The 13,206-nt window shown below is 44.6% G+C and overlaps 1 protein-coding gene across 2 annotated transcripts in view; it reads right to left on the reverse strand.

The window, feature by feature from the left end:
* The window catches only part of LOC115470325 (transmembrane protein 150A-like), a 261,116-nt gene that overhangs the window by 94,980 nt on the left and 152,930 nt on the right, over positions 1-13,206 (reverse strand). For both annotated transcript variants that reach the window (XM_030203371.1, XM_030203370.1), the window contains one exon: positions 7,063-7,130. In XM_030203371.1, the coding sequence (XP_030059231.1) occupies positions 7,063-7,130 (68 nt within the window). The remainder of the gene's footprint in view (positions 1-7,062; positions 7,131-13,206) is intronic.

Here is a 13,206-nt window from a genome sequence, read left to right on the forward strand (position 1 = left end):
CCCAGCAGTAATTGGCAGTGTACGTGTGCTGACAATTACCACCCGGTTAACGCATGAGAACTTACTGCTAAGTCAATGGGTGGCGGTAAGATCTCATGCCGAAAATGGATGCAGAGAAAACAAATCGGAGAAAAGTTTTCTTCACCCCATGCATAACTAAACTCTGGAATTCGTTGCCAGAGAACGTGGTGAAGGCAGTTAGCTTAGCAGAGTTTAAAAAGGGGTTAGACGGTTTCCTAAAGGACAAATCCATAAACCACTACTAAATGGACTTGGGAAAAATCCACAATTCCGGGAATAACATGTATAGAATCTTTGTACGTTTGGGAAGCTTGCCAGGTGCTCTTAGCCTGGATTGGCCGCTGTCGTGGACAGGATGCTGGGCTCGATGGACCCTTGGTCTTTTCCCAGTGTGGCATTACTTATATAGTTTTAATTTTGCCACACGTCTATTTTCAGCCACAAAAAAGCCCTTTTTTGCAGGTGCGCTGAAAAATGGACCTGAGTGCTTCCAAAACACGCACCTACACCAAAGCAGTCCATTTTTCGGCCCGTCTTAGTAAAAGGGCACCTGAGAGTTCTTTAGCCTGGAGAAGAGACAGGTGAGAGGCGATATGACAGAAGTCTATAAAACAATGAGTGGGGTGGAATGGGGAAACAAAGATGATTCATTTACCCTTTCAATTAATACTAAGGCCAAGGGACATTCCATATAACTAATAGTGTATTTAAAATGATTAGTAGAAACTATTTGTTTCACTCAAAGCACAATTCAATTTTTGAATTTGTTGTTGGAAGATGTGGCCTAAACAGATAGCATAATTGGGGTTAAAAAAGACTTAAACAAGTTTCTGGAGTCCAAAAAGCATTAGTAGCCAAGTGGACTTGGGAAAGTCACCACATTTTTCTAGGTATGAGCAGTAAGAAATGGATCTAACTCCCTGGGATCCTGCTGGGTACTTATGGCCTGGATTGGCCACTGTCAGTAACAGAATGCTGGGTTGAATAAACCTGCAGTCTGACCCAGAATGGCACTTATGGTTTTTTGTTCTTAATGGAAAAAGAGGCTCATTTTCGAAATAGAAAAACATCTAATAAGTGGCAAAAAGCAGCATTTGGACTTTTTTCTCACTAAAACATTCAAAATCGGTATTTTTGAAACCCATTTTCAAGATGTTTTTCTATACAGTTTGTTGGCAATGCATCCAAATATCAAAGGGGTGTGCTGGAGGCGTGTTAAAGTCGGGATTTGGGTGTTCCTAAGACCCGGACATTTTTCAGCTATAATGGAACAAAACAAACACGGCCAGGACAAAATCTAAGATGTTTTGAGTTAGACCCATTTTAACAACGACTAAGCCACAAAATAGTGCCCTAAATGACCACTTAAGGAATAAAGGAATGACCCCCTTATTCCCCCAGTGGTCACTGACCCCCTTCCACCCCCCCACCCCCCACCCTCAAAGATATAAAAGAAACAGTACATACCAGCCTCTAAGACAGCTTCAGATGTTATAGCCAGTCCTATTAGAGCAGCAAGAAGGTCTCTGGAGTAGCTTAGTGGTCGATGTAGTGCACTATGGAGAAGGGGATCCAGACCCATAATCCACTCTGTTACACTTGTAGTGGAAAATGTGAGCCCTCCAAAACCCACCAAAATTCTACTGTACCCACATATAGGTGACACCTGCAGCCATAAGGGCTATTGTAGTGGTGTACAGTTGGGTACAGTAGGTTTTTTGTGAGTTTTGGAGGGCTCACTCTACAATATAAGTGAGCAATGGTGGAATGTGTACCTGGGACCTTTTATGTGAAGTCCACAGGCATGCCCCCCTAGGGTGCTCCACTGCTCTGCTGAAATGTCTCTGTGGCCAGTCTACTAAGAATACTGGCCTGTTCTATACCACTCAGGATTTTGTACACTTCAATCATATCTCCCCTCATCAGTCTCTTTTCCAAGCTGAAGAGCCCTAACCGTGGCTCCCTAATCTAGAGGCTAAGGAGAGGAGAAAGCACAGGGGGGCTGTGCTTCTGGTCTACAGCAGTGCCCTGAAGCTAATGGAGAAAAAAAGATATTCAATTGCAGAGTAAAACAGGGGTTGCTAGCTTCCGTCACAGGCAATATCAGGCTCTATGGTTTTTCCTCTTCTTAGAAACCCCCAGGTGGTGTCTCTCAGGGGCCATCCATTTCTCCATTTTATATAAAATTTATGAGTTCATTGGATTTGGTTACTCTAGAATTTGGAGAAACAATTTATTCTTATAATGATAACTTTTTTTTAAATTCTTGTTAGTAATAACTTGGCAGCTTCTTTTGTTGCTATAACTAATGCATTTGAGATGATTAGAAAATGGTCACTTTACCACCATCTCAAGCACAACTCTGATAAGACAAAATTATTGTGGTTTGGTTCTAATCAGGAATCTGTTCCAATGTCAGAACCTATTAAAGATGGAATATCTCTGAAAGTGGGTAAGATATCTAGAGAATTAGGGGTATTACTTGACGCTTTCTGAGTATACCATAAGTCAAGGTTGTAGTTAGAAAGGCTTTACTTAAATTTCAGCAGTTGTGGCTTGTTCAATCTTATTTTCATCAAGATCAAATCAAATCAAATCAAAACCAAATCTTATTAACTGCTTTAATCCCCTTTTCCAGGGTTCGATGCAGTGTACAAATGAGCAATAAAATACAGAATTGTAGAATTCACATTACAAGGACAACAGAATAAAAATCCGGCTAATTCTTAGTATTTTCGGGAAACAGAAAAGTTTTCACCTTTCTCCTAAAACTAGAATAATTGTGTTCTGTCCTAATAAAAGAAGGAAAAGAGTTCCACAATGATACTCCCAATACTGAAAATATGACATTTACTATTTTCAAAAACCTAGCATTTTTATAAAAAGGTGGATGTAAAATCAAGTGCGATGAATAACAAAGATCACTTTAGAATACTTGTTCAGTTAACAATTTTATCCCAATTAGATTATTCTAACTCTCTTTAACTGGGAATTTCAACAAAATTGATGTCTACAGGGTGGAGCAAAAAAAAAAAAGTAACTCCCCTAGAACGTTTTGCCATTTTCTCAGCAACCACTTGGAATTTCAAGGGGAATTTTTCAGCTTTATTTGTTGTTAGTATCTACTTTTATGTGCTAAATGGAATTAAAAAAAACTGCTGCCAAGTTGATATGTAAGAAATCTAGGTATGATCATGTTTCTTCATTGTTCATAGAGCTTCACTGGTTGCCTGTTGAGGCTTGAATCATGTTTAAACTCTGTTGTTTAACTTTTAACATTTTGCATGGGTTTTCGCCAGAGAGCTTTTTAACATTGATTCATTTTCTGGATAATGCTAATAACTGTTGAAATGCTGATCGCCTTGTTCTAGTATTTCCTTCCCTGAAAGGAGTGAGAGTTAAATCTGTTTATGATAAATCATTTAGTTATCTTTCAGTGAAGGTAGAGGGTGGTAGACTTAGCAGTAATGTCAGAAAATTATTTTTCACCGAGAGGGTGGTCGATGCCTGGAATGCCCTCCCAAGGGAGGTGGTAGAGACAAAAACAGTGAGGAGGACTCAGGGAGGATGTCAAATAAGTCTTTAATTCTGACAAGCATTAAAGACTTATTTAACATCCTCCCTGAGTCCTCCTCAGTTTGTTGTTTGTTGCTCACGTTTGCGTGAGGGACTTCTCCTCCTCTTCGTTCTGTTTAGAGACAAAAACAGTGACAGAATTCAAAAAGGAATGGGATGAACACAGATGAACTCTATTTAGAAAATGGATGGTATTAAAAAAATTAAAAAAAAACTTAAATGGCTGCATGCATGTGGATGTGCGAGTGACACTTGGATGGCGACTCCGGCTGTGAAGAACCAAGGCCGGTGCCGGACAGACTTTGTAGGTCTGTGTTCTGTATATGGCAATCCAGTTTAGGACGTGCTGGAAAGGGGCTTTAACAGCAATTTTAGTAATGGGAACTGAGGACAGTGCTGAGCAGACTTTTACGGTATGGGTCCCGCAAATGACAAGACGGATTCGGATAGGCTGGAGTGGGCTTTGACGGCAACTCCAGTAGTTGGAACATAAAGACAGAGCTGGGCAGACTTCTAAGGTCTATGTTGCAGAAACACCAACAAAAGACCATGATCAAGTATGTAATATCACGTTCATTGTTTTACTCATGAATTGATAATGAGTGCAAGTGTTGGGCAGAATGGACCGTTCAAGTCTTTATCTGCCATCATTTACTAATTTACTACGTAACTCTTTGCCTTTAAATATTCGGCTGTCTTCCAGTTACATCAGTTTTTGAAAGATGCTGAAATTTTATTTATTTCACAAATCCTATTTTTTTGTAATTTTGTACTATAATATTGTATGCTTATAGTTTTGGTTTCGATGCTGTATTTAGTTGTTTGATTGTTACCTACCTTGAACCTGGCAGGATATAAGTACTAACCATAACATAACATAGCAGTCCACTGAGGCAAAGAAAAATAGGAGGAGGGGTAAATCATCAGGGGAGATCTTATCCTGCTCCTCAAAAGAGAAAAAAGGTGAGTGAAACTGCTGCTAGTCTAGGTGGGCGCAGATAGGCCGAGGACCACCTACCTTGGGATCAGGCCCACCCAACAGGAGCGCACTGTTGCTGCAGCTAGCGGGAATCCCCAAGTCCTGCCAGCTGAAGACATCTGCAAAAACAGCCTGAAATCCTTCCAGTACAGCTCCGTCAGTGGTAACTTTAGTGAGCTAACTCTGATGCTGGCACCCAGCACACACTGATTTTTCATGCATGTGTGAAATCTGAGTATGTGCCAGGTGCCAGAGCCTGGCGGCTTACTAAAGCTGCTGCCAACTCAGCTGCACTGGAGGAAGTTCAGGCTGTTTGCATAAGTGTCTTCGGCTGACGGGGTTTGGGGATCCCCTCCAGCTCAGGCATTTAATATTTGAGTTGGGGTGGGGGAAGACGGCTGCAAAGAGAACATTGTGCCCACTCATTTTGGCCATAGGCCCACCCAAAATTTGGGGTCTGGCTACACCACTGGCTTGGATGCTGGGGGGGGGGGGAGGGGTGGATCTGGTGACTGCTTAAGCCCTACATAAGATAGGATATAGGACCCAATTTCCTAGGTACATCCTGGCTTGCCTAATCCAGTAAATCTGGGAGCACTGGGAACCAAAGTTTATAAGCTATAGAGAGTTAAGAAAAACATATTAAAAGTACTGAGAAATCAAGGGCATAGCCTATGTCTCAAAGACTGAATATTGCAGGAGAAGATAGACAAAGAGGAGAGTGGTTGTTAACCATCCTGACAGAGAAAGAAGGCACTTACTAAGGAGCAGAGAGGTTCAAGTGTACAGCGCTGCATACGTCTAGTAGCGCTATAGAAATGATAAGTAGTAGTAGTACAGAGGCCATTCAGCAAAGGAAGAGAAGAAGAGTGGAAGAGATGCCTTTGTTATTGAATATATTTTGGCAAGTTTAAATAAATTGGGGGTTTTATTTATGCCCTACAGCAGCCTCATCTTTTTCTTTAGAAGTGTTATTACAGTGCCTGCCATACACTTTGTTCAAGGTGAACAGTCATGTAGCCAAAAATGAATTTGTTTGGAGAGGGCCAACAGTTAACTTGGAGGGGCACTAGATATCTCATTTCCTTTACCTCCCCTTTCTTGTTCCCCCCCCCCACACACACACACACCTGCCCACCCAAAAACAAAAAAAAAAATAAAATTGCCTTAGTTGGTGGCAGGGGCTTAGCCAGACCTCACAGTGGGAGGGGGCCAGAGCCCGAGTTGGGAGGGGAACATTTTAGTCTGCGGCCCCCCCCGCCCCCCCCCCTGCCTTGCCGCACCCCATAGCAGCAAATGCCTTGGCTGGCAGGGGTCCCCAACCCCCACCAACTGAAGCCTTCTCCAGCGCCGGTCTCCAGCTCTGCCGCGTTCCCTGCCCTGCTCTCTCTTCCTCCTGATGTCCTGCATGCTCCACATCAGGAGGAAGAGAGAGCAGGGCAGGGAATGCGGCGGCGCCGGAGACCGGTGCTGGACAAGGCTTCAGCTGGCAGGGGTTGGGGACCCCCGCCAGCAAAACCAGGGGCCCAGATGAAATTTGGGGGCCCAGGCCCCCGTGGCCCCACCTAGCTACGCCACTGGTTGGTGGTGATCTTTAAGCCATGCCAGCTGAAGAAATCCGGAGCTTCCCAAGTCTGGTAAAGCGCTGCAGTCAGCAGCAGGTTGACTTACTGATGTTTGCATTACAAGCATGCTCAGTTTTTATGCATGAATGGAGCATGTTCACATTGCCAGCATCAGCAGCTCGACCTGCTGACTGCTGCACTTTAGCAGGCTCAAAGCGGCTCCCGATTTCTTCAGCTGGTGGGGTTAGGGCAGTGTCTCCCAAGTCCGGTCCTGGAGTACCCCTTGCCATTCAGGTTTTCAAGATATCCACAATGAATACGCATGAACTTGATTTGCATACACTGCCTCCATTATATGCAAAGGTCATTCATGCGTATTCATTGTGGATACCCTGAAAACCTGACTGGCAAGGGGTACTCCAGGACCGGACTTGGGAAACAGTGGGTTAGGGGATCTCCGCCAACTATACAATTAGTGTACTCAGCTGTTGGGCGGGCCAGAGGCAAAAGTGGATGGGCACGAGTCACAATCTTACGGATGAATACTCAATATTCAGGAGCCCTTTGACTATAAAATGGGACAAAGAATTTGAGGAGTTTTGTGTGCTTTAGCCACAGACAAAATTGTTTGTGTATCCGCCCCTGGGGTCACTCTCAGCCCTACTTATCTGAGAGGTCTGCTACAGACTATTTTAAAAAAAACCAATAAAAATAAAGCCACAGAATAGACATATCTAAACTTCTCTACCTACCCATTTATTCTTTGCTCCGACAACAGGCTCAAGTATAAAGATCACACTAATTGGATCCAGAAATGATTGAAAGCCTTTGAGGGGGGGGGGGGGGGGGGGGGGGGGGAAGCTGATTTTTTTTAAAACCATGTACAAAGAGCAAGTAGCATCAAATAAATGAGTGACTTACCCAGAAAGGAGCCCAGGGTGCAGATCAGGCTGAAGAAGCAGCTCTCCGGAGGAAAGTTGCCACATTTACTGTAGGGGAAAAAGGTTTATATTTAACCTTTCAGCTTTCAGAGCAAAGACCCTTGTGGACGAGTTCCATGCACCCCTGTGACGCTCATTATTTGGTACATGCCTGCCGGAGCTTAGGAGACCCATCAGAAGAAGTAGGCTAGAGGGGGAGACCAAGAGTTTGCTTCTAGCACAGGAAGGTAAAAAAGGGTCGGGTGATATTCAGATGATTTATTTGGTTAACTTCAGGAGTTAACTGGATAAATTACTGGGGTGAATTTTCAGCACTGGCGGCAACTGTAATCATTTAGGGGCCCTTTTACAAGCCACGCTCAAAAGTGTCCGGCGCTGTTTGTAGCACGCGGGTTTACCATGCGCTGTGGCCACGTTTAGTGTGATGATAAAATGGCCAGATTTGTATATTCTCCTCTAATGGCGATGCTCTAATTTCCCAATTAGTACATGGCCATTACCACAGGAGCCCTTACCGCCACCTATTTACTAGGCAGTAAGGGCTCCTGCGGTAATCGGGCAGAATGTGGCAATGTACCCACGCTACCTGATTAGCACAGGGCAACGCCTACTCTCCACCCATAGACACGCCTCCCGTGCCAAAACTTTAAAACTATTTTTTAGCATGGGAGTAGCGTGCGCTGATCGGCACACTGCCATGGGATGCCTCAGCATGTCCCATGGCAGTGATTTTTGGCACACAGTAGGCACACGCTAATGCCTACTGCGGCTTAATAAAAGGGCCTCTTAGACACTAGCACAGCATTTAAACAATTATACATATTCAGCAGCAGTGAATATATGGGTAAAGTCATCAGTGCCACTGCCACTAGTAGCTTAGTTTAGGCCTCCTATTTACAAAGTCTAAACTAAAGGTGTGAAGGATACAGTGGTGGAAATAAGTATTTGATCCCTTGCTGATTTTGTAAGTTTGCCCACTGACAAAGACATGAGCAGCCCATAATTGAAGGGTAGGTTATTGGTAACAGTGAGAGATAGCACATCACAAATTAAATCCGGAAAATCACATTGTGGAAAGTATATGAATTTATTTGCATTCTGCAGAGGGAAATAAGTATTTGATCCCCCACCAACCAGTAAGAGATCTGGCCCCTACAGACCAGGTAGATGCTCCAAATCAACTCGTTACCTGCATGACAGACAGCTGTCGGCAATGGTCACCTGTATGAAAGACACCTGTCCACAGACTCAGTGAATCAGTCAGACTCTAACCTCTACAAAATGGCCAAGAGCAAGGAGCTGTCTAAGGATGTCAGGGACAAGATCATACACCTGCACAAGGCTGGAATGGGCTACAAAACCATCAGTAAGACGCTGGGCGAGAAGGAGACAACTGTTGGTGCCATAGTAAGAAAATGGAAGAAGTACAAAATGACTGTCAATCGACAAAGATCTGGGGCTCCACGCAAAATCTCACCTCGTGGGGTATCCTTAATCATGAGGAAGGTTAGAAATCAGCCTACAACTACAAGGGGGGAACTTGTCAATGATCTCAAGGCAGCTGGGACCACTGTCACCACGAAAACCATTGGTAACACATTACGACATAACGGATTGCAATCCTGCAGTGCCCGCAAGGTCCCCCTGCTCCGGAAGGCACATGTGATGGCCCGTCTGAAGTTTGCCAGTGAACACCTGGATGATGCCGAGAGTGATTGGGAGAAGGTGCTGTGGTCAGATGAGACAAAAATTGAGCTCTTTGGCATGAACTCAACTCGCCGTGTTTGGAGGAAGAGAAATGCTGCCTATGACCCAAAGAACACTGTCCCCACTGTCAAGCATGGAGGTGGAAATGTTATGTTTTGGGGGTGTTTCTCTGCTAAGGGCACAGGACTACTTCACCGCATCAATGGGAGAATGGATGGGGCCATGTACCGTACAATTCTGAGTGACAACCTCCTTCCCTCCGCCAGGGCCTTAAAAATGGGTCGTGGCTGGGTCTTCCAGCATGACAATGACCCAAAACATACAGCCAAGGCAACAAAGGAGTGGCTCAGGAAGAAGCACATTAGGGTCATGGAGTGGCCTAGCCAGTCACCAGACCTTAATCCCATTGAAAACTTATGGAGGGAGCTGAAGCTGCGAGTTGCCAAGCGACAGCCCAGAACTCTTAATGATTTAGAGATGATCTGCAAAGAGGAGTGGACCAAAATTCCTCCTGACATGTGTGCAAACCTCATCATCAACTACAGAAGACGTCTGACCGCTGTGCTTGCCAACAAGGGTTTTGCCACCAAGTATTAGGTCTTGTTTGCCAGAGGGATTAAATACTTATTTCCCTCTGCAGAATGCAAATAAATTCATACACTTTCCACAATGTGATTTTCCGGATTTAATTTGTGATGTGCTATCTCTCACTGTTACTAATAACCTACCCTTCAATTATGGGCTGCTCATGTCTTTGTCAGTGGGCAAACTTACAAAATCAGCAAGGGATCAAATACTTATTTCCACCACTGTAGTTCTAGAAACTGGTGCCTAAAGATAGGCAAAAGAACAAAAAAGCACCAAGTTCGGTAGGCACCAGTGTAACGGTATTCTGTGGTGGTGTCTGAAGACCCGTGATGTAGGTGCTGCACGCCGAAACACGGACCGTGTCGGGTCCATTCTAGAATTGTTTCACCAATGTATATGATTAAAGGTTCTATCCCCCTTTTTTTGAAGGCCCTTGGTGCTTTTTGGTTCTTTTGCTTTTTGTTTGTGCTTCACTCCCTCTCTCTGCTATGCCTAAAGATAGGCAACACTTGTGTGTGTAAGTTATAAAATAATTATGCACGTGATTGGTGCCTCTAATTGGCCATTACGCACGTGCTAGGAACTATTCTATAACGTATGCTTCAAAATCACTTAGCATGTAAGTGACAGGGGGTAAACATAGATGGGAGTATGGCCAGGCCATGGGTCTCCGAATTATGCACATAACATAGAATACTGTAAGGCGGTGGTTCCCAAACCTGGTCCTGGAGGCACCCCAGCCAGTCAGGGTTTCAGGATACCCACAATGAATACTCATGAGAGAGATCTGCATGCAATGCCTCCACTGCATGCAAATCGATCTCATGAATATTCATTGTGGACATACTGAGAACCTGATTGCCTGGGGTGCCTCCAGGAACCAGGTTTGGGAAACGCTGCTGTAAGGTATGTGCACTTCAGGACACACTTAGGGGCCAATAGTTATGGTGGCGTAACTGTTGGCACCTAACTTTAGGTGAACCAATGCCAACTAATGCTAGCATTCTATAATGGAATCTTGGTGCCAAGATGCCATTAGAGAATTGGCACTAACAGGCTTATTTTTGAAAGAGAATGACACCCATCTTTCGACACAAATCGGAAGATGGGCGTCCTTCTCCCAGGGTCGGCCATATCGGAATAATTAAAAGCCAATTTTGGGCGTCCTCAACTGCTTTCCGTCGTGGGGACGACCAAAGTTCCGGGGGCATGTCGGAGGTGTAGCAAAGGCGGCACTTGGGTGTGCCTAACACATGGGCGCCCTCGACATATAATGGAAAAAAAAGGGCATCCCAGATGAGCATTTGGATGACTTTACCTGGTTCAGTTTTTCTTACGACCAAGCCACAAAAAGGTGCCCAAACTGACCAGATGACCACCGGAGGGAATTGGGGATGACCTCCCCTTACTCCCCCAGTGGTCATTAACCCCCTCCCACCCTCAAAAAAGAACTTTAAAAATATTTTGTGCCAGTCTCTATGCCAGCCTCAAATGTCATACTCAGGTCCATCGCAGCAGTATGCAGGTCCCTGGAGCAGTTTTAGTAGATGCAGTGCACTTCAGGCAGGCGGACCCAGGCCCATCCCCCCCTACTGTTACACTTGTGGTGGTAAATGTGAACCCTCCAAAACCCACCACAAACCCACTGTACCCACATACAGGTGCCCCCCTTCACCCCTAAGGGCTATGGTAGTGGTGTACAGTTGTGGGGAGTGGGTTTTGGGGGGCTCAGCACCCAAGGTAAGGGAGCTGTGTACCTGGGAGCTTTTTCTGAAGTCCACTGCTGTGCCCCCTAGGGTGCCCGGTTGGTGTCCTGGCATGTCAGGGCTACTACGAATGCTGGCTCCTCTCACGACCAAAGGGCTTGCAATTGGTCATTTCTGAGATGGGTGTCCTAAGTTTCCATTATTGCCAAAAATCAGAAATGACCAAGTCTAAGGACGACCATCTCTAGGGACGACCTAAATGTCAAGATTTGGGCATCCCCGACCGTATTATCGAAACGAAAGATGACGTCCATCTTGTTTTGATACGCCCCTTGAATTGATTTGCACTTTTCTGACTACTGACAGGCATGACCTATGACCTACAAAGCTAAAGGCTTAAATCTTAAAACTGCCTGAAAGCTGCATTTTTTTCTGTGCTCTCTACTTAGAGCTGTAAATGCTGTAGATGCAAGGTCACACTGTATCAGCAAAGAGTGCTCTTCCCCCTCCCCTGACAGAAATGGTGCCGCTGATTCTACACTAGCAAGGACATACACAGTTTGGAAGTGAAGACGTGTTCAGTCAGCACAGTGATAAGACCCGGGTCCTAACGAACTAGCACTGCAATCTTCAGTAAAAGAACCTTAGACTTATTGTAAGATGCTGTGTTTTGTAAACATTCAGATATCATATTCTGTGTAAACAATGGGGTGAGACAGAAAGTAGATGACAATGCAAGTTGTGGACTGGATGGGAGGGGGATTGATGCTCAATCCACTGTATATAAGGCACGGTTGTGTTGTAGCTAGTTAAAGGGGTGAGATGATCAACCGAGTGACTCTTTATCACGGTGGTCTCTCTCTCCCTCTCGTAACAAATTGCTATTGCCTGATTTCTTTGCTATTTGTTACTCGGTCTAATTACTTTTTCTAATTACTTAGCCTGATTGTTTTGTTATCATCTATATTGGAATAAAGACTTATTCCTTGGAAAGAGCATGGCCTCTGTCTTTTCTGTCACCCCATATTTTGGGGGTGGCTGGTCCATTGTATCTTGGGTGGGTGTAAAGAGGTAGAAACCCTATTTGCCCCATATTTCCAAATTGTATATTTCTTATGGTAAGTAGATATATCAGAGAAATAATTCCCACATAATTACAGCCCCCACTGATACTAGGTTGTCAGAGGGGGCCATGTAAGTACAGACTCCACTATAAACACCCTTCGCCGGGACATCCTGCGAGGACGTCCTCAGAAAAACTTGGGTGCCCCTTCTGATTATGCCCCTCTATGTGTATGGCATTGGGGAACCTAAATCTTTGTGCCAGTTTCTAGAATTGCCACCATAGCTTATCTGGACAGCAGCTGACAATAACCACTACCCAGATTGTTTTGTTGCTCTGCCCTCCCTCTGTCCCTTCAGTATACAGAGAGGGCCCAACCAGGAATGGCTCCTGGCTGGTTAAATTGCACTTAGCCAGCTAACCACTAATATTCAGCTTCAGATAGCCGGTTATCTCCACTGAATATTAGCACTTAGCGGCTAGCCACTAACTGGCTATGTCTCTCAATTTAGCCAGTTAAAAGCAATTTTCTGCACTAACCAGCTAAGTATAGCCATTAAAATAGGACACATAAATAGCAGGCCTATCTTTAACTGCTAAGCACTTAACCAGTTAGCGCTGAATATCGGCGTAACTGGTTAAGTTGCTGCGGGCAAAACTGAAACAGGATATTCAATGCCAGTTACCAGATACGGTCTAGCATTGAATATCCGGGGGCAGCTAACCACACTGCCTGCTGCCAGCTGAATATTGGAGGGACAGTGTCAGGTGGTTAGGGAGACTTTCAGCCTGACACTACTCCATGTAGGGGTGCTTTTTTTATAAAGGTCTTTTGATGGTTATATGCCTTTAAATGTAGCTGGAAATATTTTTTCACTCAACAAATAGTTAAGTTCTAGAACTCTTTGCCGGAGGATGTGGTAACAGCAGTTAGCGTATCTGGGTTTAAAAAAGGTTTGGACAAATTCCTGGAGGAAAAGTCCATAGTCTGCTATCGAGACAGACATGGGAAGCAACTGCTTGCCCTGAGATTTGTAGTTTGGCTTGTTGCCACGATTTG

Source organism: Microcaecilia unicolor, chromosome 5 (genome assembly GCF_901765095.1).
Source record: "Microcaecilia unicolor chromosome 5, aMicUni1.1, whole genome shotgun sequence".
NCBI lineage: Eukaryota > Metazoa > Chordata > Amphibia > Gymnophiona > Siphonopidae > Microcaecilia > Microcaecilia unicolor.